This window comes from Pelodiscus sinensis, chromosome 1 (genome assembly GCF_052426305.1).
Source record: "Pelodiscus sinensis isolate ZL-2025 chromosome 1, ASM5242630v1, whole genome shotgun sequence".
In the NCBI taxonomy this organism is placed as follows: Eukaryota; Metazoa; Chordata; order Testudines; family Trionychidae; genus Pelodiscus; species Pelodiscus sinensis.
In genome coordinates, this window is record NC_143052.1 from 65,482,894 (window position 1) to 65,508,410 (window position 25,517).

Here is a 25,517-nt window from a genome sequence, read left to right on the forward strand (position 1 = left end):
TTAAATGTGTTGTATAGTTATCTAAATGATTTGAAGGTTCAGAGAATGAGATTTTTCCTCTGTTGCGAGCATATATTTCATTTTTTAAATTAACTTTTTGTAAGTACATTGATATGCGGCCTTGAGTCAAAGCCATTTGAAGTTAGTGGGAAACTCTCACATTGACTGCAGTGGGCTTTGGATCAGGCCTTTGGACGTGTACTACTTATGTCAATTAAGTTGAAAACAAAACTAAATGTCTATGAATACTGCTAGCTAGAAGGTTTCTGAGCTTGCTCCATTACAGGCTTGTGGACTCAGCCTATGATCTTGCTCAGTCTATAAGTACCTCATCTTTGTGTTCTTATGCAACCCCAGTCCATTCTATAACGGGGGAAAAAATAAGTACCTCCTATAGAGAACCTAGCAAATACAGGAGAATTCTTACAATTTATAGACATGCAAAACTGAGTTATAATTTGTATGTACAGAGATTATTCTGAATCCACTTTGTTTTTGACAGATTTTGTTTTACTTTACCTTGTACACACAAAGTGTTCTAAGTCACTAGAGAACAGGAGAGACTTCTTGTGGCTGTATTTTTATTAATATTGCAGTTTTCCCCCCATTGGTGAAATATTGTTTTTATACCAAATGATGTATCTCCGTACCTACAATAAACCTGATAATTACTGGAGGGAAAGACACATGTAGCATTTTGAGGGAAATGAGATTTAAAATCCATGAGAGAAATCATTACTCAAATTATACAGGTTGCATCTCTGAAATCTGGGATTGTCTAGTCCAGCAACATCCGTGGTCCAGCATGACCATGATTGCAATGGTCCAGGACACTCTGATCCTGGAACAGAGGGGTGGAAGGCCTGGGAGCTAGTGCACAGCTCATCTGGGCTGCAGTGGAGGGGGGCTCCAGGAGCTGGCGTGTGGCTCAGTGGATCTGCGGGAGGGAGGGTGCCAGGAGTTGGTACATGACTCAGCTGGGCTGTGAAGGGAGCCAGGAAGCCCAGTGGGGGAGGAGGTCTGGCCGGAGGAGCAGTAGCAGGGGTCTTGAAGGACGCAGTAGCAGGGGGTTTGGAAAAATCCCTCATCCAGGACCAGTCAGGTACTGAGGGTGCTGAACCAGGGAGGTCCATCCTGTATAAGATTTTGCTGTAGAAAAGGTTTGTCTACCAGAACTGGAAGAAGGGGGAGAGAGCAATTAATTAACTGTTCTCTTATTTGAGAGACCGACATCGGATTTCTGCCATCCAAGTGATAACTTTATGGTAGATACTGTATTGAAATTTCTGCTTACTGATTTGTTAATGCCTTGCCTTCAGTTCACCTCCAGTGTAAATTACAAACATGGTTATTCAGGTTCACATTTCCCCAAGCAAAACCAACCAACCAAACAAAAATTAACTGTGCTGTAAAACAAACAGGTATATTATAAAATTGATTGTGAATGGCATGATCATAAAATATGCTCAGAATCAAAGGAGCTATTGAAAAGCTAACTAAAATCAATACATTGGAGAAGTTTGGTACACAGTAATACTATATACAAAATTAGCAAAACATTAGCAACTATACTATTCTTTAGCAGTTATTGTACTTTGGGGTCGCATACATAATATCTGTGCTCAGCACACAAAATAATCTATCGAGTTATTTACATGTCTATTTTTAGGGCATTCCATTTCATGTAACCATATTTCTATAGAACAGAATTATTTTGCAGCACTCTAAAGCTGATTTAGTCCACTGAATATTTACCCCTCATAATCAGAGTTCTTTGAGATAGAATTATAGAATATGAGAATTGGAAGGGACTTTGAGAGGTCATCGAGTCCAATCCCCTGCCTTCATGGCAGGGCCAGGCACCTAGGACCAAGATGTGTGGTCCCCAGCTGTTTTCTACTACCTGTCGTCCTTCAATTCTGTTTCAGATCATAGGTTCGATTCATGGTAGGAATAAGATCCTCCGGAAAAGGGGGCTTTTTCCGGAGGATCGGGGCCAGTGTAGACGCTCTTTTCCGGCTTTTCTAAAAGCCAGAAAAAAGCGGCGGACATTTTTATTTAAATGCCGCGGGGGATATTTAAATCCCCCGCGGATTTCCCTATTACGATCTCTGAGATTAACATGCCCCTTTCGGAAAAGGGGCCAATGTAGACGTAGCCTATTTGTTCCATTGTCACCGGGTTCCCCATGTGAGAACACCATTCTTCAATAGTAGGGTGCACTTGTACTTCCACTATTGTAGGATTAAATCGGGACTCTCAAACTGGGGGTCATGAAGTTATTACATGGGAGTGGTGGGGGTTGTGAGCCATCAGCCTTCACCCCCAAAGAGCACTTTGTCTCCAGCATTTATAATTGTTAAATATTTTAAGTGTTTTAATGTGCCCTCAGAAGTTTGCTGTGTGCAAGGGGCCACCAATGTAGAAGTTTGAGTGCCACTGAACTAGATATTTGGCTGTGATCAAGTTCTACCCAATTATACTGTTTCAAAGGCCTTCTCTTCCCAATATGGGATTGGTTAGGATGGTGTGACCAGCCTGCAGTTCTACATTGACGGACAAAAAGAAACTGACCCAATCCTATGCATTTACCTCTGTCCAGAAAAGATAGCTCACAGGATAATCCTAAAGCCTAGGGTGTAATTTTAGCACCTGTTGCATCACAATGCCAGCATTTGTCAGACCTTGGGACTTTGGACTTAAAGTCAATATGGATGAGTGCATCCTTCAGAGAATTTGCTGTTGGGTCTGTTTTAACATTTCTTGTGCAACTTGAGGTTGTGTAGGGGGAATAAATCTGATACCACTAAATTATTAGTAAGGGAAACGGATTACTCATGTTCCCATTTTTTTTAACATTACCTGCTATTGCCAATTTGACTGGTAGGTTGCAATAAACAATACACAATGGCTGTGTCTAGACTGGCAAGTTTTTCCGCAAAAGCAGTTGCTTTTGCGCAAAAACTTGCCAGCTGTCTACACTGGCCACTTGAATTTCCTCAAGAACACTGACTTCCTACTGTCTGAAATCAGTGCTTCTTGCGGAAATACTATGCTGCTCCCGTTCGGGCAAAAGTCCTTTTGCGCAAAGCTTTTGTGCAAAAGGGCCAGTGTAGACAGCTCAGATTTGGTTTGCGCAAAACAGCCCCGATTGTGCAAATGGCGATCGGGGCTTTTTTGCGGAAAAGCGCGTTTAGATTGGCACGGACGCTTTTCCGCAAAAAGTGCTTTTGTGGAAAAGCATCCGTGCCAATCTAGACACTCTGTTCCGAAAATGCTTTTAACGGAAAACTTTTCCGTTAAAAGCATTTGCGGAAAATCATGCCAGTCTAGATGTAGCCAATGACTTTAAGTAGACTATGTAATGTTTTCAAAAGTTAGGGAGTCTTGTGCTGCAAAGGCATCTGAACCAAATTGTAGAACATGAAATTATTGCCATTCGTTCCTTAGGTCAACTTGGAATTTCTTCCTGAAACAAGCTATTAGCGTACCCTCCTTTATGTTTGCTTTAAACTGTTCTGTCTTTTGTGTCTGGAACGGAATCAATAAAGTTGCAGCCCTCGACATGTGCTGTATTATTGTGGCCCCCAGGGCTTCTCAAGTTGAGTAGCCCTGCTCTAAACAAAGCAAATTCAGCCTGAATCAAGGTTAATGTATTAATTTCATAGCTGATTGGTCATATTGGAGTTTATCAGAAGAGAGAGAATCCGCATTGCTGAGGCCTGCCTCTTTGAGCCTTTACGTTACATTCACATGCTCACCCTGCCTCACTTTCTTTGAGATGCTAGATTTTATCCTTTCCCTTAAGTATGCCTTGTAAACATCCAATGAGATTGCTTAGGTAGAAGATCAAAAAGTTGTCACTGGTCTCAAATTAAAATAGTATTTCTTTCTCCACAAACTTTTAAAATTGTGTCTAGCAGTAAGAATTTAACCTCCAATTTGGGGCGATTGCACAATAGTGTGGCACATACCAGTAGCTGAGAGACTGCTATTAAGAATCACCGATCTGGTGTGCAGTGGCGCTGACAAACCTAAACGGAGCACCCACAGCGACCCTCAAAGAAGAACTCCTTATTTTTCAGGAGATGAAAACAGCACCAGCACAGATGAGTGATCAAAACTCCCAATAAGTTTGATTTCATTATTAAAGATATGCCAAGCCACCCGATACCAAATAAATAAATAAATCCCTCTGTGATCTGGGATACAGGCGTGAGAGAAAGGCATTGTTTCTACCTCTTGTGTGCTGCTGCCTCTGTAAGTCCTTTAAACCCCATTTCCCCATCTGGGAAATAATGGTCTGCCTCACAGGGAATTGGGAATGGTTGGATCTGCTTGCTCTGTCCAAAAGCAGGCCTAGCAATTTGTTGAAGTCCCTTATTATAATCAGATTTCCTAGGGCAGAGGTAAGAGGAGGTTACTCACCTTCCTGTAACTGATGCTCTTCAAGATGAGCGTCCCTACGGGTGTTCCACAGTACGTGTAGGTGTGTCCAGTGTCTCAGAGCAGATTTTTCATAGCAGTGCATTGGGGCCGCACATGCGCGGCACGCAAGCCACCCCAGTACCATCGTGCATGTGCGGCCACCTCCCTTCAGTTCCTTCTCTATTCGGAACCTAGTATAGGAGAACAGCCTCCTTTTTTTTCCTCCAAAGTAAAGGGAAGAAAGAGAGTGGAGCACCCCAAAGGAAGCTCATCTTGAAGAACATCAGTTTCAGGAAGGTGAGTAACCTCCTTTTCTTCGAGACAGACATCCCTGGAGGTGCTCCACAGTAGGTGACTGCAAAGCAGTTTGTGTTAAGGAGACAGGTACTTCGGCTCAGGTAGGTAAGCTGTTTGCAGTACGGCTTTTGCTACTCTTTTGCAGTGGAGAAGTCTGGAGGAAAGTGCATAGCGCTTCACAAAGGTGTGTTCTGATGCCCAGGGCTCGCCAAGTGGTGGCGAGCCCCATTCGCCAGCTGTGCGGAACCACACGCTGTGCACGCGCAGACCGCGCTGTGCTGACCACGCTGCGCGGCTGTGCCGGGCTAAAATCTACTCACCTGGCGAGTAGATTGCCTTAATTGTCAAGCCCTGCTGATGGCCCATGTGGCAGCAGCACATATGTCATTGATGGAAACCTTCCTAAGGTAAGCAACCGAGGTGGAGACCGTTCTAGTCGAATATACTCATATTGAGGTAGGTGGTGGCAAATGGTTGAGCGAGTAGCATAGGGCAATCCAGTAGGAAATCCAATGAAAGAATCTTTATGATATGTGGCTTCCCTTGTTGCGATCAACAATGGAAACAATTTGTGGAGATGATCTGAAGGAGTTTGTTCTGTGAATATAGAAGGAGAGCACTCTTCTGACATCAAGGGTATGCATTTGTGCCTTGAAGGCGGTAGCATGAGGCTTTGGGAAGGATACAGGTAAATGTATAGTGTAAGTGTATAGTTTGGTTTAAGTGAAAGGAGGAACACATCTTCGGTAAGAACTTAGGGTGCGGTCACAGCGAGTCTTTATCCTTAAAAGAGATGGTAAATTGCAGGTCAGCCATTAGGACGGCCATCTCACCCACTCTATATGCTGACATTATTGCGACACGGAATGCTGCCTTTAGGGTTAGGTGGAGTAGCGAGCCTGTGGCCCATAGGTTCAAATGGAGGTTTCATAAGTGTCATCACTATCAGGTGAAGATCCCATGGTTCCTGAGGAGTGTTAATGTCGGGGTATAGGGCCTGTAAACCTTTTAGGAAGCGCTTAGTTACAGGATGTGCAAACGTTGTAGTGTCATCAACTGGCATGTGAAAGCTGATAGAATTTATGGGTTCAATTTTTTTATTGAATGGGCTCGACCCCTCCCTAGCCTTGGCTGGGTAATTATTCAAATATTCTCAATGAGGTGGGGTTCCTGGAAGACTGTTAGATCAGCATTCACCTTTTTTAAGGGAGACTTTTTTCATATTTGATAGGGTTGCAATGACCCAAGAACCTCTTGATGCCAACTGGCAGAGGGCACAGGAGCATATATGGGCACAGGGATCCCCCCCCCCCGCCCGGGTTTACCAAAAAGGGATCATGAAAAGTCTTTTCTGAAAGCCTGTTTCACATTTCTTCATCATGACTGCAAATGTACATACTGAGCCTATAATAAGTAATCCTGTGGCACCTTAGAGACTAATAAAAATATACAGGGTCATGAACTTTTTGTGGGCAAAACCCACTTTATCAGATGAGCTGCAGTGGAAATAACAGGAACTCAGAATTTATAGCAGAAAAAGAAGGGAATGGGGGGGAGAAAGGTATCTGTCAATTGTAGTACTGGTGCTTATGAGGCTAATTGAGCTGCAAGTGTCCCAAACTTAGCTTTTAATATCAATGAGGTGTTAAATACAGGGAAGACTGGCTTAATAATATGATATCCAGTTAATGTATTTGTTCAAGCCCAGAGAAACAGTGTCAAATTTGCATATGAATGTCATTCCGCATTCTCCCTCTATAATTGCTGGTGAAATTCCTTTCTAGAAGAATGGCTGTTTTTAAATCCATTAATGAGTGCATAGGCAGGTTAAAATGTTTCCCTACAGGTTTATGTGTAACCTTTCCTGATATCTAACCTTGTGTCCATTTATCCTTTGTTGTAGAGACCATCCAATTGGACTAATATACATGACAGAGAGGCATTGTTGACACTTTGGGTATGTCTAAACTACATGGCTCAGTCGACCGAGCCATGCAGATTAGTTTACTCGAAAAGGGGAAATGAAGTGGAGATTTAAATAATCGCTGCTTCATTTAAATAAAAATGGCTGCCACGCTGTGCCGATCAGCTGTTGGCACAGCATGGCAGTCTAGACGGGGATCTGCCAACCCCAGAACGCTTTGTCGGCAGATCCTGTAAGCCTTGTTTCACAAGGCATAAAGGATCTGCTGACGAAGGGTTCTGAGGTCAGCAGATCCCCGTCTAGACTGCTGTGCTGTGCCGACAAACAGCTGATCAGCACAGCGCGGCAGCCGTTTTGATTTAAATGAAGTGGTGAATATTTAAATCGCCGCTTTATTTCCCTTTGTTGTACTGCCTTACCCTTTGTACACACCCTTTGTGAGAGATTATGCATATATGCTGAAAATTATGTTCTCTAGGCAATATAGATAAAGGTACAATGCCTTGAGACATACTTCTCCAGACATATGTGGGTGACATGTCCCTGGTGGACCATGGTGTTACAACATGCTCCTAGATTTCTGAATCAAATGTTAATGAAGAGCTTATTGGAAATTTCAAAAGGAAATTAACAAGAAGAGGTACACAGTGTAGGGCAGTGGTCAGCAACCTTTTCAAACCAAAGAGCCAAACTACATCAAAATTCAGAGCAAGTGGTTAATACAGAGCCATATAAGAATGCCCATTTGCATGACTAAAAATATATAACTTAATGTTATTGGTAATTGACATGATTAACACCATAAATTAAATGTACTCACAGACTTTATTTAATGGGACTTCTGATGCTGCATCTTTTTGCACATTTCTTTGAAATTTACATTATAACTGGTCAAATTCAAGTTCATGCACACATTCAAACTATATGAGTAATTACGCGTTTTAAAAATTTTGAATTTTTCATTTTAATTTAAAAACGGCATGTATTTTGGGAATGACGAGAGAGCCATATTTGGTTCCATACTGAGCCACAGGTTAAAGACTCTTGGTGTTAGAGGATGACCCTGTTTCAGGTGAAGATAAAAGTTCTGGCTCTGGTATAACCGGGGTGCAGACAAACTGGCTGCAAACTTGATTTTATGAAAAGGAGATGGATATCAGCATTATTATGCATATTTAAACAGTCAAGCCTCTTATTGATTGTCTAGCCAATATTTTTAAAATATAGTAAACTTGATTTTAAAAATCATAGGCATTCAATTATACAATAATATACACTCTTTTTTGCACAACTTTTAGCTTTTAAAAACACATTTGTGCACTGATGTGTTTGATTGCCTTCAAGTTTCACCTAATTCATCTTTGGCTTTATTTGAAAACTGTATACAAAACAATCATTAAAGCCAAGAAATGCAAAGTAGGCTTTACTGCTGCTGAAAAACTTTCAAAATGCTGATAAAGAGGTTTGGTAGGGCATGCAGCATCTCTTGCTGTGACGGAGACCTCTGGGAAAGTAAAGTCATATTTCAAAGCTTGGAAGTTTTCAGGACCATTTGTTACTGCCAGTGTCTTTAGTATTGATCCAGATCCGGGTACTGTAGCCTAAGGATAAACAGGAAAATGTTCTTACTAGCTTGTTCAAAAGTTTCAGGGGGTAGCCCAGTTAGTCTGTATAGGATAAACTTAAAAAACACACATTAGTCTGGAAGCACTTAGAAGACTAACAAAACATGTAGATGGTATCATGAGCTTTCGTGGCTGTGTCCACTAAAGCTCACGATACCATCTACATGTTTTGTTAGTCTTTAAGGTGCTACCAGACTATTGTTTGTTTTTTAAGTTTATCTTACTAGCTTGGTTTAACATGCCAGCTCTAGTCATTTTAGATCATAATTTGAATTCAAATAGGCAAATCTGCATACAAAATAAGAAGGTGCCATTTTTTACATAGTCAGTTAACTAGAAACATTCATAGTAGTAGGGCTGTCTGCACTTGTGTTTTGTATTTTGATATTTTCTATGAATACTATCAGTTTATTTTTAAGCCTTTATTTTAGATTTGAAAAACAGTTAGCATGTCATAAGGATATTTCCTTTCTGTATTTTATCAAGCTCTAGTAATTTCTTAAACACCATTTTTCTTTGCTTTTGTACATTTTAATTATTAACAATTATTTTTGTTGGGTTGTGTGCGATGAAATTGACATTTATTGACACTTACCCAATACAAATCTGATTCCACTCACCCTAAAACTAAGCAACTACTATTTCTAAAGGCCTAAGAATGGAAGAGATTTTGTTGTCTCTTGCCATTCCTCCTTCCCATTGTTCTGTGTCCACATAAGGTCTTTTGTACGTGTAACCTGCTCAGTTTTCCAAAGTCATTGGATAAATATTGATTGAGATCATGAGGTAAATGGCTGTTATCAGCAGGTAGTGGAACTCCTGCCCTGGGTGGACATTATACATTTATTTTATTAAAACAAACAAAAAAAATCCAATCCCCAACACCTTAATTTTATGGGCTCCTGTCTCTGGCAATTTCAAGAACTCTCAAACATAATTTAAGAATTTAAGATTTAGCAAAGTAGTCATCTTACATTAATCACATAGCTTCCAGGCAGGAGGAGAAGGTAATACTCTCCATATTGATTGGTTCGATAAGGACAGATATGTTCCCTTCCTTTGGCTTCCACTATTACATTTGGCATAGGCTGTCCATTCCTGTCAAGAACTTGACCTTTGATACCTATGAGGCAAGGAGAGAATATGTAAATGTGACTGATGATGTCATTTTTTAGTCCAGAAAAGCCAGTCTTTTCATCATTCATTGTAGCATATGCTTTCATTGATTTCTTCCCAAAACTAGACAACAGAGCCAGTTGCCTACATATTACTAAAGAAAATAATTAACAGTAGCACATAATCCTGTTGATCAATCTAAAATGGCTATCCCCCAATTACTTCCTTCACTTTTTGAAACCTAAATTGTCCCATATACATTCCAAGAACATACTGAAAATTTTGTATTCTGCTCTATTTTTTTCCCCAGATAACTGGAAAATTGGTCCCCCATTACTACCTGGTTTTGTATTTTGGATATTTGTTTGCTCTAAAAACACCGCATCCACTTCCTCGTCCTGATTTGGGTCTCAAGAATAGTCCCCTACCATGATGTCATGCCCATTTTTTCCCTTTTATCTTAAGCCAGAGACTTTCAATTGGTCTGACTCTTACCTCTTTTTAGTCCCCAGAACAGTTATACCAGTTCAAATTGTATATGTAGAGTCCCATTTCAGACAGAGATGCAATATAAAGTAGGGCCATCAAAACTTTTACTCAGCTGGGGGACCACATTAAGAACAGCTGCATCAGGCAGTTAGGCAAATTTCAGGCAGTTTCATCTTTAATATGAGAAACAGGGCCAGTGGATATCAGTGGCGTAGTGAGGAGAACATAGGGAGGCAGTTGCCCCCAAGCGCCATGCTGGGGGGAGAGGCCAATTTAGTTCTCCTCCGCTCCCCCTGTCATCCCTCAGCTTTTCTGCTCCTCCTCCACCCATGAGCTGGAGCCTCTTCTCCGCCCCCAGCCTGACCCTCCTCCATCTCCGCTGGCGGGTCAGTGCGTATAGGGGCCCGCGCCCAAACTGGAGGGGATGGGGAAGATGTGGTACAAGCTCTCCCCCCTGCCAGTGTTGGGCTCAGCCGTGCGCCAGGTTTGGGGCCCTGCCACACAATGGCGGCTGGGGGGGGGGTGCACAAATTTTGCCTTTGCCCCCGGGCACGATACCCTTGCTACACTTCTGGTGGATATTACAAGTTCTGGGCTGCAATGCTTTATTAGCATCTAAAGGCGCACACGGAGATTTTTTTAGGAATATGTTTTTGCATGCAAGCTTTGTCAGAATAACAAATCTAAAATAAGCACCTACACTGAGACCACTAGTTGCTGAAAAAGGTCTTCTTGAATATGAAAGAATAGTGCACTGTAGAACTCTGTGAGCTCCCCTCATGTTCTACTATGTAAGGGAAGAAAAAACCCATTTTGGACACCTACTACACTGCTTGATTTCCTACAACTCAAAATAACCTAGCTTTTTTTTTTTAACTATTCAGAAAGAGAAGACTACTTAGGCCAGTGTTGCTCAAGATTTTTCATACCAGGAGAGTCAGATGGACTTGTTTACACATACTCATGCTAGGTTTCATCAATGTATGTGTATATGATTAGGAGAAACACACACCTTTAGGTCACATAATAGATGTAGTCTCCACATTACAAGCAATCTGGGCTGTAACAGATTTTTTGTGTCCATACAATGCCTAGAACAATGAGGTCTCGGTCCATGACTGTGACTCTGAGGATCTATGACTGGTTTAAAGGGCAGTGTGTATTTCTGCCTGACAATTTCCTGACCACAGGCATTTTATAACAAATTTTACAAAAATGCTAATTCCATAGTATGCTATAAAATACATAATTCTGTCAACTAGTAATTTGCTCTTATATTTTCCTTCCAAGTTATGGAATCAGGGTCCATATAAGCAGACCCCTATTTAAGCACAGAACGCCCATACAACCTGTAGGAGCATTCATACCCAGATGAAAACTTGAAACAAGCTGTTGTACAGGGCTCAAAGTGGAAATGTCTCATGTTAATGAGAGTACTCTGCTGTGGGTTGGTCTGTTAATTCACTGCTCACTTTACTACACTCTAGCATCACCAGCCTTTGTCCACATGGTGGCAGAGTTGCTACATTTCACTCAAAAAAAAATTCCTTCCCTTCTGGCCATGCTGCTTTTTCCTGAAGTGAAAGACAGTGTCTTTAATTAGCGAACATCCCAATATAACTGCCAGCTCTAATCCCACACAGCCCACTGTGAATAGCTCAGGGTCCCCTCACTCTTTGAAGTCTGGGGCATCACTTTTAAGTGTACCATGCAGAAAGCTCATTCTAAACCACAATTTGCAGATTTAGGGAAAAAAAAGTTTCATTGGGGTGAGTTCTGTAGCTTTTATCCCATTCCTGGCTCACAGAGGGTCTAGAAGGGTTCCATTGTGATGACAAGAGAGAACACTCCTCCCTCAATCCCTGCTGGGCAAATAAGGCAAATTTTCCTTTCTCCGTCTGTTGTATACTAGGGAGCAAGTGAAGAGCACAAGTGGATGGTTTTCTTAAGGGCTAATATCTGACGTCTGTTGCAATGTTGTCAATTACTGCAATATTTGATGTCTTTCTTGGCGTTCATAGACTCATAGGCTGTATCTAGACTGGCAATGGCGATCGGGGCTTTTTTGCGCAAAAGTGCGTCTAGATTGGCCACAGATGCTTTTGCGCAAAACTGCTTTTGTGGAAAAGCGTCCATGCCAATCTAGACGCTCTTTTCCGCAAATGCTTTTAACGGAAGACTTTTCCGTTAAAAGCATTTGCGGAAAATCATGCCAGTCTAGATGTAGCCATAGACTTTAAGGTCAGAAGGGACCATTATGATCATCTAGTCTGACCCCCTGCACAATGCAGGCCACAGAATCTCACCCACCCTTTCCTAGAATAATCCTCTCACCTATATCTCAGATATTTAAGTCCTCAAATGGTTTAAGGACCCCAAGATGCAGAGAATCCTCCAGCAAGTGATCCGTGCCCCATGCTACAGAGGAAGGTGAAAAACCTCCAGGGCCTCTGCCAATCTACCCTGGAGGAAAATTCCTTCCTGACCCCAAATATGGCGATCAGCTGAAGCCTGAGCAAGTGGGCAAGACTCACCAGCCAGACACCCAGGAAAAATTTTTCTATAGTAACTCCTATCATCCCACCATTGGCCTATTTACCACTGATAGTGAAAGGTCAATTAGTTGCCAAAATCATGTTATCCCATCAAACCATCCCCTTCATAAACCCATCTAGCTTAATAGGTTGGCGCCCCAGGCAGCTGCCCGGCTAGCCCATGCCTTAATCCAGACCTACCCCAATCCCATTACCTTGTCTTGAATATGCGCGGCAAATTGTTTGCACGCGTTGTGTACCACTCTGAGCTCTAATAGGTTGATATGGAATGTAAGCTCTTGGCTATCTTCCCTGTATTGACATTGCTACCATAACTGCTCCCCACCCTATGAGGGAAGCATCGGTGGTTATGTGTATCAATGATTGGACGCAATGGAAAGGCATGCCTTCCAAAAGATTGGACGGTTTGGTCCACCATGTGAGGGATCGTCATACCCGTGATAGAGGAGGAACCCGTTTGTGCACTTCTTGTTTTCAATGAAAGTAAACTGTGGCTATCCAATGTTGGATGCATCGAAAGTGCAGGCATGCGTGTCTGACTACATATGTTGTGGCCGCCATGTGCCCCATGAGTTGAAGGCATGTAAGTACTGTAACTGTGGGGCTGACGGTAATAGTGGTTACCGATTCTTGAATGGTATTGAATCGCTGTAGTGGCAAGTAAGCTATTGCTGTTACATCTAACGGGCACCTATGAATTCAAAATCCTGTGTTGGTAGCAGGGTAAATTTTTGGACATTTGAGTAAGAGGCCTAGACATTCGAATACTTGTCGTGTTATGTAAATCATGCATCGTGTTTCCGCTTCTGACGTGCCCTTGACTAAGCAGTCATCCAGGTAGGGGAATATGACTACTTGCTGTCTGCTAAGGTATGCTGCCATCACTGCCAGAGTCTTTGAAAATACCCTGGGAGCTATGGAAAGGCCAAATGGGAGGACCTTGTATTGGTAATGGTCTTGTCCTAATGTAAATCGGAGAAAGCATCTGTGTGCCGGATGAATGGTCACGTGAAAATACATGTCTTGAAAGTCAAGAGCCGTGAACCAGTCTCCCCTGTCCAGTGCCGGGATTATCGTTGCCAGGGTAACCATTTTGGATTTTTGTTTCCGCAGGTAGCGGTTCAATCTTTGGAGATCTAGAATCGGTCTCCATCCTCCAGTTCTTTTTGGGATGAGGAAGTAATGTGAATAGAATCCTCTGCCCCGAAATTTGACGGGAACAGCCTCTATTGCTCCAAGTTCTAGTAGCCGTTGTACCTCCTGTCGGAGCAGTATCTCATGGGAAGGGTCCTTGAAGAGGGACGAGGAGGGTAGAGAGGTTGGAGGTAATTTGGTGAATGGTAGGATGTACCCTGATGTTGTTATTTCTAAAACCTAGCGAACTGTCATGATGGTATTCCATCAATGTCGAAAGGGTCGTAAACGGTGATGGAAAATCGGACCAGGGTGTGATGGCTGAGGGGAGAGTGGTAGGTTTTGCAGGCCCTTGACTAAGGGGTCAAACCTGCTGCTTGTTGGCTTGACTGTTGATGTTGCAGTTGTTCTGTGGTTGCTTTCTTTGTGAACGCTGTCTCAGTTTGGACTGATCAAATCCCCACTCGTTATACGTTGGTATCTGAATTCTCGTTGCTTTTGATATGGGGTGTAGCTTTTGTGGCGGCATGGTGGTGTGGACATCCCCAACATACGTAGAGTGGTCCTTGAGTCTTTACTTGAGTGGAGTACATCATCCATCTTTTCAGCGAATAGCTTCAATTTGTCAAAGGGAAGATCTTCCACCTTCAATTGTAATGCATGGGGCACGGCTGCTGACTGTAGCCAAGATGCCCGTCGCATGACTACGGATGTGGCCGTTGCTCTGGCCACTGTGTCGACTACGTCTAAAGCTATTTGCAAGGCTGTTCTGGAGGATGCATAGCCTTCTTGAACAATGGACTTTAGTATCAGATGTTTCTCCTCTGGAAGGTGTTCCATTAATGCAAATAATTTTGAGTAATTATCGAAGTTATTGTTGGATAGTAATGCCGAATAGTTAGCTATTCTCAAGAGGAGTGTAGCGGAGGAGTATAGTTTCCTTCTGAATAGATCCATGTGCTTGTTGTTGTTATTATTGAGTCTGTGTTGTGGGAGTTTAGATCTTTGTTGTACCGCATCCATAACTAGTGAGTTGGGCTGCGGGTGCATAAAAAGAAAATCAGCGCCTTTTTGAGGAAAGAAATATCTTTTATCCGCTCTCTTATCCACCAAGGCTGGAGTCTGCCATATATCATCCGCAGACTCCATAATAACTTCGTCTATTGGTATTGCAATTCTACCTCTCTGGGAGGGTGGCAGATTTTTGAGACGCTTATGCTGTTTTTCTGGCACCTTGGACAGCTAGATACTTTGGGATTGGGCTACTCTCTTAAAAAGGTCCTGAAATTGCCTGACATCATCAGGTGGTGACTGATCTCCAAGTAGGACGGCCACATCAGGCAATGAGGAGGACATGTCTGTTAGGGAAGCACCCTGAGGTTGTTCTGCGTCCAAGAGTTGTCCTTCTTCTGGTGCTGAGTAATGAGATGTAGAAGGAGCACTGGGTAGTGTCGGACCTGGTGTTGCTTCTGGGCTTGTTGTGGTGAAGCTGAGGCTGCTTTAGCGTTTGAGTAGTTGGTGCAGTAGGAGTGTCTGTGGTCCACGTGATGTTGGTGATCATCATCATGGCGAGAGTAGTGTCTATGGTAAGTCGGGCTATACCTTCTATGTAAGGAAGGATAACTGTAGTATACTCTGTGACCATATGAGTATGTAGATCATGGAGATGCCCTTGATGAGGGAGGGGGAGAGTAGTCATATGCCCTGTATGGCGATGGAGTATCTGGACCTGTAATACCTCATGTGTCTATATGCTCTGTCCCTATCTTCTCTTGTTAAGTAGGGTGAATATGGTGAGGATGGTGTTGGGGAAAAGGGCTCTAGGCTCAGTTGTTCGGGATGATTCTGCCTTTTGGCCATTCCGCTTGGTGTGGGTGGGATCCGAGGGCTATATGGAGTCGGAGACTGCGCTGGTGATGTAGTTGATGATTGCGGCACCGAGCCCCTCCATGCCAACAGTGCTGGTTCCGGGCCTGAGATAGTCGGTGCCGGCACAGTTGGTGCCGTACATGCTCTCGCAGCTGTGCTCAACACGAAGTCTGACAGTGCAGACGTCAATGGTGCTGATTCTAACGGTGCCGACTCAGGTGGTGTCATAGTGGTCGGTACCGAGCCCTGTTTGATGCTCGGTGTGGTTGCCGGCGATGCCGAGCGACGGACCATTATAACAGTTGGCGGCACCGAGGACGGTTTTTGCCGCGGTTTTGGCTCTGAGGCCGATTTTTGCCTGTGCCCAAGTGTACCTGAGGTGCCGGGTTTGTCTCTTATGCTCACTCTGAGTGGAGACAGGGACCGGGCTGGTGATGGTCTCTTTCGGTCTGGGGCTCGCATAGGCGAGGTGGCCCGTTGTTTTTCAGGTCTGGGAAAGCGTGGGGTTGACGCTTGCTTTGTGAGCTCTGGAAGCTGCAGAGCTTTATTGAAGAGTATCATCTTCAGCCTCATTTCTCTGTCTCTTCTAGCCCTCACAGTAAGTTTTGCACAGTGCACACACTTCTGTGGGACATGCGCCTCTCCCAAGCACTTAATGCAGTCCAAATGGCCGTCCAAAGCCAGCATTACATCTCTGCAAGTGACCCACATTTTTTAAAACCGGGGGAGTCCGGCATGACTGTTTGCTACCTATAACTAACTAGCCAACGATAATTTTAATTTTTTTTTAACAATAACACTAAGAACTATAAGGCTATCAAAACTAACAGTGAAACTAACTAAGAACTATTAACTTTATATAACTCCTGACAGGGTTTTGTGAGGAGAAGAAGCTTGCTCCGTCTGCAACCGTGGGTGGTGAAGAAGGAACTGAGGCAGGAACCAGACCGCACAAGACTTCAAAGAGCGCCAACAGCTTGCAGAGCATGCCACGCATATGCGGTCCGGCTGACAACTGCTCAGCAAAGCTCCAAGCTGCAGCACCAGAACAACCCAACACCAAGAGTGGAGCACCCACAGGGACACCGCTCGAAAAAGAAGCCATGTGCAGAGAACTGCTGCAAAAATGGGCCCTTTTGTGTCATCAATGGCTTATGAGATTTCAGTTGATTCTTTGAAATCTAGAAGGCCATCAGGAATAAGGAAGGCAGATGAATTTTAGTCTTAATAGTTCCAAAACTTAAACGATAGTGAACCCACAAAAAAGTAAGCCCCAATCTTTTCCCCATCTGACACAAAAGTATTCTGTCAGTCTTCATTTAAAAATGCTTTTTTATTAATGTCTCTTAGCAAGGCTGTCTTTCCATAGCTTTTTTTTTTTTTTAATCAATGCTGCTCACTGCCCCTAATAAAAGTGAAAGCTGGATGTACGTGCTTTGACTGCTGCGTGTCTTCAGTGTGGCCTTACCTATCCAACTTGAATATAGCTAGATAAATGAATCTGTTCACATACACTTAGTCTGAAGATTTCCTCTCTTCTCCCAAACCCCAAAGTCAGGTTATATGTGGTTCACCTATATAGTTCAGAGCCATCTATGAATAAATGAATTCACGATGCTATAATTCCAGGTATCCCAGTAGCTTCTTGGCAGCATTCTCTATCTCACTATCCTCCCTTAGCAGCCATTGTTTCTAAAATAAGGTGGGTACACACAGCTCTCTCTCTTAATCAGAGGTTTAAAGTAAGTGGGTGTACCCAAGTGTGCAGCTCCGGCAAGAGCTAGCTGAGCTTTAGCAAATGCCAGCAGGGAACTATTTAAAGAGCTGGCAGGTACCCAGGTTGTAATAGTAAGAAATTTTAAGTTACTTTCACTGCTGCTCTTAATCAACAAAACTCAAGAAAACCCTGATTTCACACTGAAAGGCAAACTCTCTTGGGGTATGTCTACACTACCCCGCTAGTTCGAATTAGCGGGGTAATGTATGCATACCGCACTTGCTAATGAAGCCCGGGATTTGAATTTCCCGGGCTTCATTAGCATAAGCGGGGAGCCGCCATTTTTAAATCCCCGCTGCTTCGAACCCCGTGCAGCGCGGCTACACGGGGCTCGAACTAGGTAGTTCGGACTAGGGTGCCTATTCCGAACTACCGGTACACCTCATTTCACGAGGAGTAACCTAGTGGGGTAGTGTAGACATACCCTTGCAGAAGTAGTTCTCTTGCCTCAATCCTGCTGCTGGAGAACCTGTAATATGTCTCTGTCATTACAGCAATTTAGCTCTACTGGAAGCTGATCAGAATAAATTCAAAGTACAGAACTCTACCCACCGAGATGAACTTGTTTAATGTATTCAATTAAAGCAGCTTTGTTGTCATTCCAGAAGGCGTGAAGTTGACTTGCTGGTGGATATTTACAACATGACAGCTCCAATGTAATTTCAAAACATTGTCCCCAGATGTAGTTGTAGTCCTGCATCCCACCTTAAAAAAAAAAAAAGAAACTGTATGATTATTACAGTGAGCGCCAGAGTAAGAGCCAGAAATGGACTAGGAGACTTGAAACTTTTCCTAAACTCTAGCTTTCTTGGAGAATTTCCTTAGATTATAATGCAAGGACAATTCAGTCAGACAAATTATTATAAATTGGGAAGCGCAATTGCTTTTTTATCCCACATTTGGTTAGCTTTATCATCCTCTGAAGGAAAACTACTTAATTATTTTGAAAAGAACCCCAAGTATGGTATAATAATTGATGAGGAAGGGGGACTCTTGGATACCAAACCTCTCTTCAAATACTCATACCTCTACAGGGGAGAAAAAATTAGACCTTGGCAATAACTTTATCATGTTCAGTCAGATGCCTCATTCATACGATGGTTCAGGGCAGCTGACCCAGGCCCCCTTTTTAGGGGGCCCAACAATGGCTGCCTCAACCTTCCTATGGATGGGGCCCATGGTGGCTTGGGAGATTACTGGGGGGGACCGGGGGAAGCCTGGAACAAGGAGGCAGTAGGGGTTGTCCCCCCTACTTACTGACCATGGTAGCAGGAGCCAGAGTGACCAGTCAGCCAGCTCCGCTGTGCCTCAACTCTCTCCCAGCCTGTTGTACAGGCAGTCCCCGGGTTACGTACAAGATAGGGACTGTAGGTTTGTTCTTAAGTTGAATTTGTATGTAATTTGGAACTGGTACATATTGTAGGGGAAACTCTAGCCAAACATTTCTCCAGAGCTCAGTTTTATTCTCCCACACCTCACTTCCCTCAGTCCTTTATTCTCAAGCTGAGGTGTCTGCTGAGAAAAGCTGCTCTGCGTCTCCTTGGTCTGCTGCGGGGGTCGCTAGCTTCGCATCTCCCTGGTCTGCTGGGGGGAAGCAGCTAGTGCAGGGTTGCTTCACCCCGTTTGTAAGTAGGGATCCGATGTAAGTCGGATCCATGTAACCCGGGGACTGCCTGTACTCCACATTGCTCAGGGAGGGGGCTTCGGAGAAGCGTGTGGAGCAGGGGAAGAGGTGGGGGGGAGGGAGTTTGCCAGTGGCCCCACGCCTCAGTTACTGCAAGGGGTAGCAACACACCCTGCACCTCCCTAGGGATGGCCTTTTGCTCAGTTGTACCTCAAAATCCTCACAGATTTTTGTATATATGAAATGTGCTTTCTTTATAAGAAGAACATTCTTTGGCTGTGGGAGTTTTCAGGACCAAAGTGAATTGATTTAAACAGGGAAGATACACTATATTTTACACACATTTATCTAAGCAATGATTTAGCTTAAAATACATTTATTATTCTTTTTAGTTTTTACAAATGATGTTAGAAAATGGCAAATTATATTTCTTATTTACTAGAGTTTAATATTTTATTTTGTCAAATTATTTGGATGGAAATAGGAATTAAATTAGAAACTCTCAAACAGCATTTAACTGATTTTATAGTTAAATTAAATGTACCTTTATTTGTGCTGAACACAAAGGGAGACATGTTTTTTATTAAAGTGTGTGCTGCATTTTAAAATGCCTTTATTAAACAAAGGAAGTATTATCTATAATTAGTGAATGCAGCTGATTGTAGCCACTTCTTCAGATGACTGGAGTTTTGAGTTTAGGAACTGTGCCCATGAAAGCTCATAATACCAGCTACATGTTTTGTTAGTCTATAAAGTGCTACCAGACCATTTTTAGTCACTATGTTCTTCAAGATATTAGAAGTAGCAGAACTCACTCTCTTGCAATGAATTTTTATTCATAGATTTGAAAAATGAAAACAAGCTTCTAAATTTTCAACTCCTGATTGGTTTCTTAACTTTGAATTCAGCTCATAAACTGAACTACTTGAATAAACTGTAGCAAAGAAAATGTTCTCTACCTCTGTTAAAGGAATTATTGCTGTCAAAATATGTACTAGTAGTAAAACTTCTGGTTCCAGGGGCTTAGCCAAAACCTTCCACCAGTTCAGTGTTTTGGCTTTCTTTAAAACGTTGACAGCATACATGTACTGTTTGAATATGTTTATTATTTAAATTATTTGAATAGGTTATAGTAAGTCTGTTACTTTTTTCAATGAAGACTGACAAAAATATATAATTTTTGTCAGATGTGGAAAAGGTTGGGGCTTCCATTTAGTGGTTTCACTTCATTTAGGTTCTGGGAAATAAGAACAGAATTACTCTGCCTTCCTTATTTCTGATGACGTTCTCGTTTTCAAAGAATCAATTAAAAGCTCAGAAACCACTGAGCACATGAAGGGCTCATTGTTTTGCAGCTGTTCTCTTGCACAAGTCTTTCCACTGGCTTCTATGTTCTGAATGCAGAATTATGATCGAATCCAAGTCACCAGCTTGTCAATTTCAAATGTACAGGCAGTCCCCGAGTTACGCGGCTCCGACTTACGTCGGATCCACAGTTACGAACGGGGCCCTCCCTCTCCCTGGTCTCCGACAGACCAGGGAGAGGAAGCAAAGCGGCGGAACACGCGGGCAGCGGACAGCCCAGACGCATCTGGGCTGTCCGCTGCCCGCGTGTTCCGTCGCTTTGCTCCCCGTCCCCCTGGTCTGCAGACCAGGGGGACGGGGAGCAAAGCAGAGCAAAGCCACAGAGCCCGAGGGCAGCAGGACAGCCACGGCGCGTCTGGGCTGTCCCGCTGCCCCCGTGCTCCGCGGCTTTGCTCCGGACGCCTGTGGTACAGCAGCTGGGGCGCTGCCGGTTGGTCCCGTAGCGCCGCTCTGGGCGCTACTGGACCAACCCGGCAGCACCCCAGCTGTTCTGCCCCAGGCGTCCTGATTCAGCCACTACTGGTCAGTTTCAGCAGCGGCTGACTTGGGGACGCCTGGGGCAGAGCAGCTGGGGTGCTGCTGGGTTGGTCCAGTAGCGCCGAGGAGCGGCGGCGCTACTGGACCAACCCAGCAGCACCCCAGCTGCTCTGCCCCAGGCGTCCCCAAATCAGCCACTGCTGAAACTGACCAGTGGCGACTACAGGAAGCCCCTGCCCCGGGCTTCCTGGAATCAGCCGCTGATCAGTTTCAGCAGCAGCTGACTTGGGGATGCCTGGGGTTCTTAAGTTGAATCTGTATGTAAGTCAGAACTGGCGTCCAGATTCAGCCGCTGTTGAAACTGATCAGTTTCAGCAGCGGCTGAATCTGGACGCCAGTTCCAACTTACATACAGATTCAACTTAAGAACAAACCTACAGTCCCTATCTTGTAAGTAACCCGGGGACTGCCTGTAATTTTGTGTATTTTTTTAAAAGTATTTAATACAATTCCATTATATATTTTATTATGATTATTTTATCCATCCTGCTGTAGGTTTTAAAAATCTGAATTTGGCATTTGTAATACGGAGAATTCTCGGAGGAATGTAGGCTCTGCCAAACTTGGAATAAGGCTTGTTGAATATCTAGAAATAGCTTACTAAATATGTGCAAGGTGTCTGCCTGAGAAGGCTACTAGCCAGGAGTTGAGCAAGTAAGTCTCTTGGCCAGAGCCTGCCCCTGATACCCCAACACACTGTTTCCCCTCCTGTACCCATACCCTCTCCCAAATCCTGCACCCCAGTCTCCTGCCCCAGGTCACAACCCAAACCCCTGGACTTCCTCCTACACCCTAGCCCCCTGCTCCAGGTCACAAGCCCCTCTTGCCTTAGGTCACAGCCCAAACACCTGCATCCTAGTGTCCTGCCCCACGTCACAACCTCCTCCATCAACCAAACTCCCCCCCCAACTTCACACCACCTCCTGCACCCCAGTCCCTTACCGCAAGCTCCCTTTCTTCACCCAACCGCCATCCCAGATGCTGTACCTCTTCAATTAATATCATAGAAGAATGCGACCCTTGACCACTTTCCAAATTCTTGGAGTACCTCCCCCATCAAAAATGACTGCCCGCACCTTCCCTAAACACTTGTTCTCAACATCGCTTTCACAAGCTAAGTACCCTCCTAGCCTGGGCACAATTCTTCCTCCTGTTCAGTCTTAGATGTTTCCAGCAGGCATCGTAGGTGGTAAGAAACGTCTCCGGGCAACTGCCCCTATTTTTTGTTTCCCCCTCTTACATTCCTTTTGCCCAAGACAGGATTCTTTGTGCTCAATTCAAATTTTTCTCACCTTAAGTGGAAAAGTACAGAATCCAAAATGGATTCCAGCATCAGATGGCCTGCCTGGCAACACGTTTTTCTGGAACCAACCACAGTTTGGGCTCACAGGACAAACAAGACTGTTCACGGGTTGTTGGTTTGAATACTGAATCATTAAGTTTCTGCAGCATCAGTAACAGTCTTTATTAGCACAGTCACACTTCATATTTCTAACTTAATATACAAGAATGATACATGCACAAAAATAGGAAGTACAGATTCAGCAAAATGACATGTCATATGATCTATTTTCGATAAAGCATAATCAAGTTATTCCTTTTCATACACATAAGCCAATGTTCATAACGCATGGGGGCTGTGACAATGTGCATCTATATTAATGCATAAAAACTAATCTCTTCTCTCTGTTTGTGTATTGTGGGGGTGGAGAGGAAGGAGCAAGTGCAAATGGAGGCAATGGGTTTGCTATATTTGAGTGGCAGAAAGCTGTCCTGACAGCAGTAAGAGAGGGGGAAGCCTCAGTGGCAGCTTGCCAATAGATAGATAGCTGTACCAGCTGGCTAAGGAGGAGCTCTGGGGAGATATAACAGTCATGTTCTGGACAAACCTTATAAAACTAAGATATAATTTACAGCCGCTCCCCGACTTAAGGCCACCTCCACTTACAACCATCTGCACTTACGACCAAAGTGGTCATAAACGTGGATCCGAGTTACGAACTGCGATCCGCACTTACGAACAGCACGGTTGCCATGTAACTATATGGGATCCGAGTTACGAACAGTTCAAGTTACGGACCAAGTGTTGGTCTGTAACTCGTTTGTAACTTGGAGAGCGGCTGTATTGCAGTAAGTATAATACCTTGAGGGGGTGCATTATATTAAAAATGCATATATTTACGAACTGTTGTGGAATCGCATGAAACTTTGTTAGCCAGAAGACATGCAATGGACAAGTGATAGGAGGAATGTCCAAGGACTGTTTGGAACAATGCATGTAAAGTGGATTTCCTAGGAAATATCTGAGTAAAGGGAATGCAAAATAACCCACTTTAAATCCATCCCTTTGAATTTATGCCCTGGGTGGAGAAACCAATTGTGTGATAGAAACTCCAGATCAAAGACCCGTGAACTGTATAAAGGGTGGATTAAGCTTGTCATGAATGTGCCTGTTCTGAGCTGAACCTGTGATGAAGTTGAAACCAGAAGGAAATCCTTTGGGTGTGATTCTGAAGGACTCCTCCTTCCAGAGCTCATGATAGGGTTGAGTGAACGCTAGTTACTTTATTAGCTTGTATGTAGATTATTTGATTGTTTTTAATGTTTTCTCTTTAGTATTTTTACCTTAAGAATAAAATAGGCCTGCATAGGCAATGCTGGGTGGTTAACTTATAAAAGTTACCAATCCTTCTGTTAGTCTCTGAAGAGAGAACAAGAGAAACTTACTTTGGGAGAAATTGGTTACTGATGATAGGATAGTGAAGGCAGAGAACTGTTCAGCCAGAGATACCCAGTCAGAAGGGAAAGAGAAGCACCCAAGAGAGGTGACAGCAAGGGGAACCAGAAGCCTGAGAGCAAGTACGCTTGCTGGACCATAAAAGGGAAATACAGGTGCAACTGACAGGTGACACTGCTGGCTGATGGAGCAGTAAAAGAGATGGGCTTGAGGGCAGGGAGGAACAGAAAACCCAAGCAGTGGAAGCTGGCCCATTAACTTGTGTTAGCTAACATATTTGTACATGCTACTCTGGATGCTCCACAAATGCTTGTGTCCTGAAGTGCCCAGACTAGCACTTGCAAATATGTTGGCAAATTCAAGTTAATTAGTAATCAGCTCACTTGAGTTAAACTCCATTGTGGACAAGCCACAGAGCTTTTGCTATCTATGAATGTAGAGGTGTGTTGGCAAGTACATGTTGGAAGATAAAATAAAAGCAGTGAAGATCAGAGAAAATGGGAAAACACTGAATTTTTTACCTTGCAGTTGATACCAGGCATACCCATTTGTAATGCCATGTGGAAAGACTGGTTTATTCTCACACTGATTCCCTTTGTACATGCTGGCATGGTTGGAAGAGTAGATTTTTGCAAGGTGTATGAAAACATCATCATCTGGGGATCTGCTATAGTCTTCTAAAGAGCCAATAGCTGTATAATAAAGATGGTACAGACCAAGTTAATGTTAAGACACACTATACTGTCTTAGATAAAAAAGCATATGAAGTTCCAAACCTACACATCAGTTTGTGTGATCCAATGAAATTCTTAGTACTGATGTAAGTCTGGTGCTTCTCCCCCAACATATTAGGTATTTTGTTTTGCTCACGCCGAAGCTGCCAGAAAAAGCTTTCCAAAGAGGAAACCCTAATATTAGCTTACCTGGGTTACCATTATCAAATGTGTAACTGGCAACCAGTGCTCCACCATGCAAGTTAGCGGAAAGCACAAATGACTCGTCTTTTATCCAATTTATCACGGCTTGAGTCTCTGGCTGGATTGTGACATTGTTACTGCTGAAGACATCAGGGAAATTCCTATTCAGATCTTTCCCATTCTTGTTGAACCTTTGAAAGAGAGAATACAGTTCTATATTTGTTAATCTAGTGCCTCTGAATAGATTCACAATGCTTTGGATCTGTGTTAGTGACAACTAAGAACAGAGTTACTGGAACAGTACATGGATGGTATGAGCATTACAAAATGGCTGTGTCTAGACTGGCAAGTTTTTCCGCAAAATCATCTGCTTTTGCAGAAAAACTTGCCAGCTGTCTACACTGGCCGCTTGAATTTCCGCAAGAACACTGACGATCTCATGTAAGATCGTCAGTGTTCTTGCAGAAATACTATGCTGCTCCCATTCGGACAAAAGCCTTCTTTCGCAAATGATTTGCGCAAGAGGGCCAGTGTAGACAGCACAGTACTGTTTTGCGCAAAAAAGCCCCGATCACGAAAATGGCGATCAGAGCTTTTTTGCGCAAAAGCGCGCCTAGATTAGCACGGACGCTTTTCTGCAAAAAGTGCTTTTGCGGAAAAGCGTCCGTGCCAATCTAGATGCTCTTTTCCGAAAATGCTTTTAACGGAAAACTTTTCCGTTAAAAGCATTTCCGGAAAATCATGCCAGTGTAGACGTAGCCAATATGTTTTCACAAATCATGAAATAGTGACGTTAAACTGTACTGGGGATACTACTAGCCTCTGCCCACAATAGGTGATTACTGTAAAGTAATTAAAATACTGATAAGTGGAGACATTGGAAGTGATGCTTGAAATGTCACACATACCATAGTAAAATACCACATTGTTGCATAAGCCAAATAAGGGTGGGTATGGCATAAAAGGATTTTCTGCTTCTTTTGAAAGAAAACATGACTCACACAAGACTGCCAGACTGTAATGCAGTCATCCCAAACATGTGACAATAAAAACTTTATATATATCCAAAGTATTTTTTTTCTTCTGACAGTGTAAGTTTAAACACTCCTTCCCTCTGTATTTT

The 25,517-nt window shown here is 43.3% G+C and overlaps 1 protein-coding gene across 4 annotated transcripts in view; it reads right to left on the reverse strand.

Annotated features, from left to right (window-relative positions):
- Positions 1-7,455: 7,455 nt before the first annotated feature.
- CPM (carboxypeptidase M) overlaps positions 7,456-25,517 on the reverse strand; it is a 72,039-nt gene continuing 53,977 nt past the window's right edge. For all 4 annotated transcript variants that reach the window (XM_075931535.2, XM_006121581.5, XM_089779790.1 and 1 more), the window contains 5 exons: positions 24,401-24,585; positions 23,999-24,169; positions 17,767-17,919; positions 9,249-9,397; positions 7,456-8,250 (listed from right to left, as the gene is read on the reverse strand). In XM_075931535.2, the coding sequence (XP_075787650.1) occupies positions 8,017-8,250; positions 9,249-9,397; positions 17,767-17,919; positions 23,999-24,169; positions 24,401-24,585 (892 nt within the window). In that variant the 3' untranslated portion in view covers positions 7,456-8,016. The remainder of the gene's footprint in view (positions 8,251-9,248; positions 9,398-17,766; positions 17,920-23,998; positions 24,170-24,400; positions 24,586-25,517) is intronic.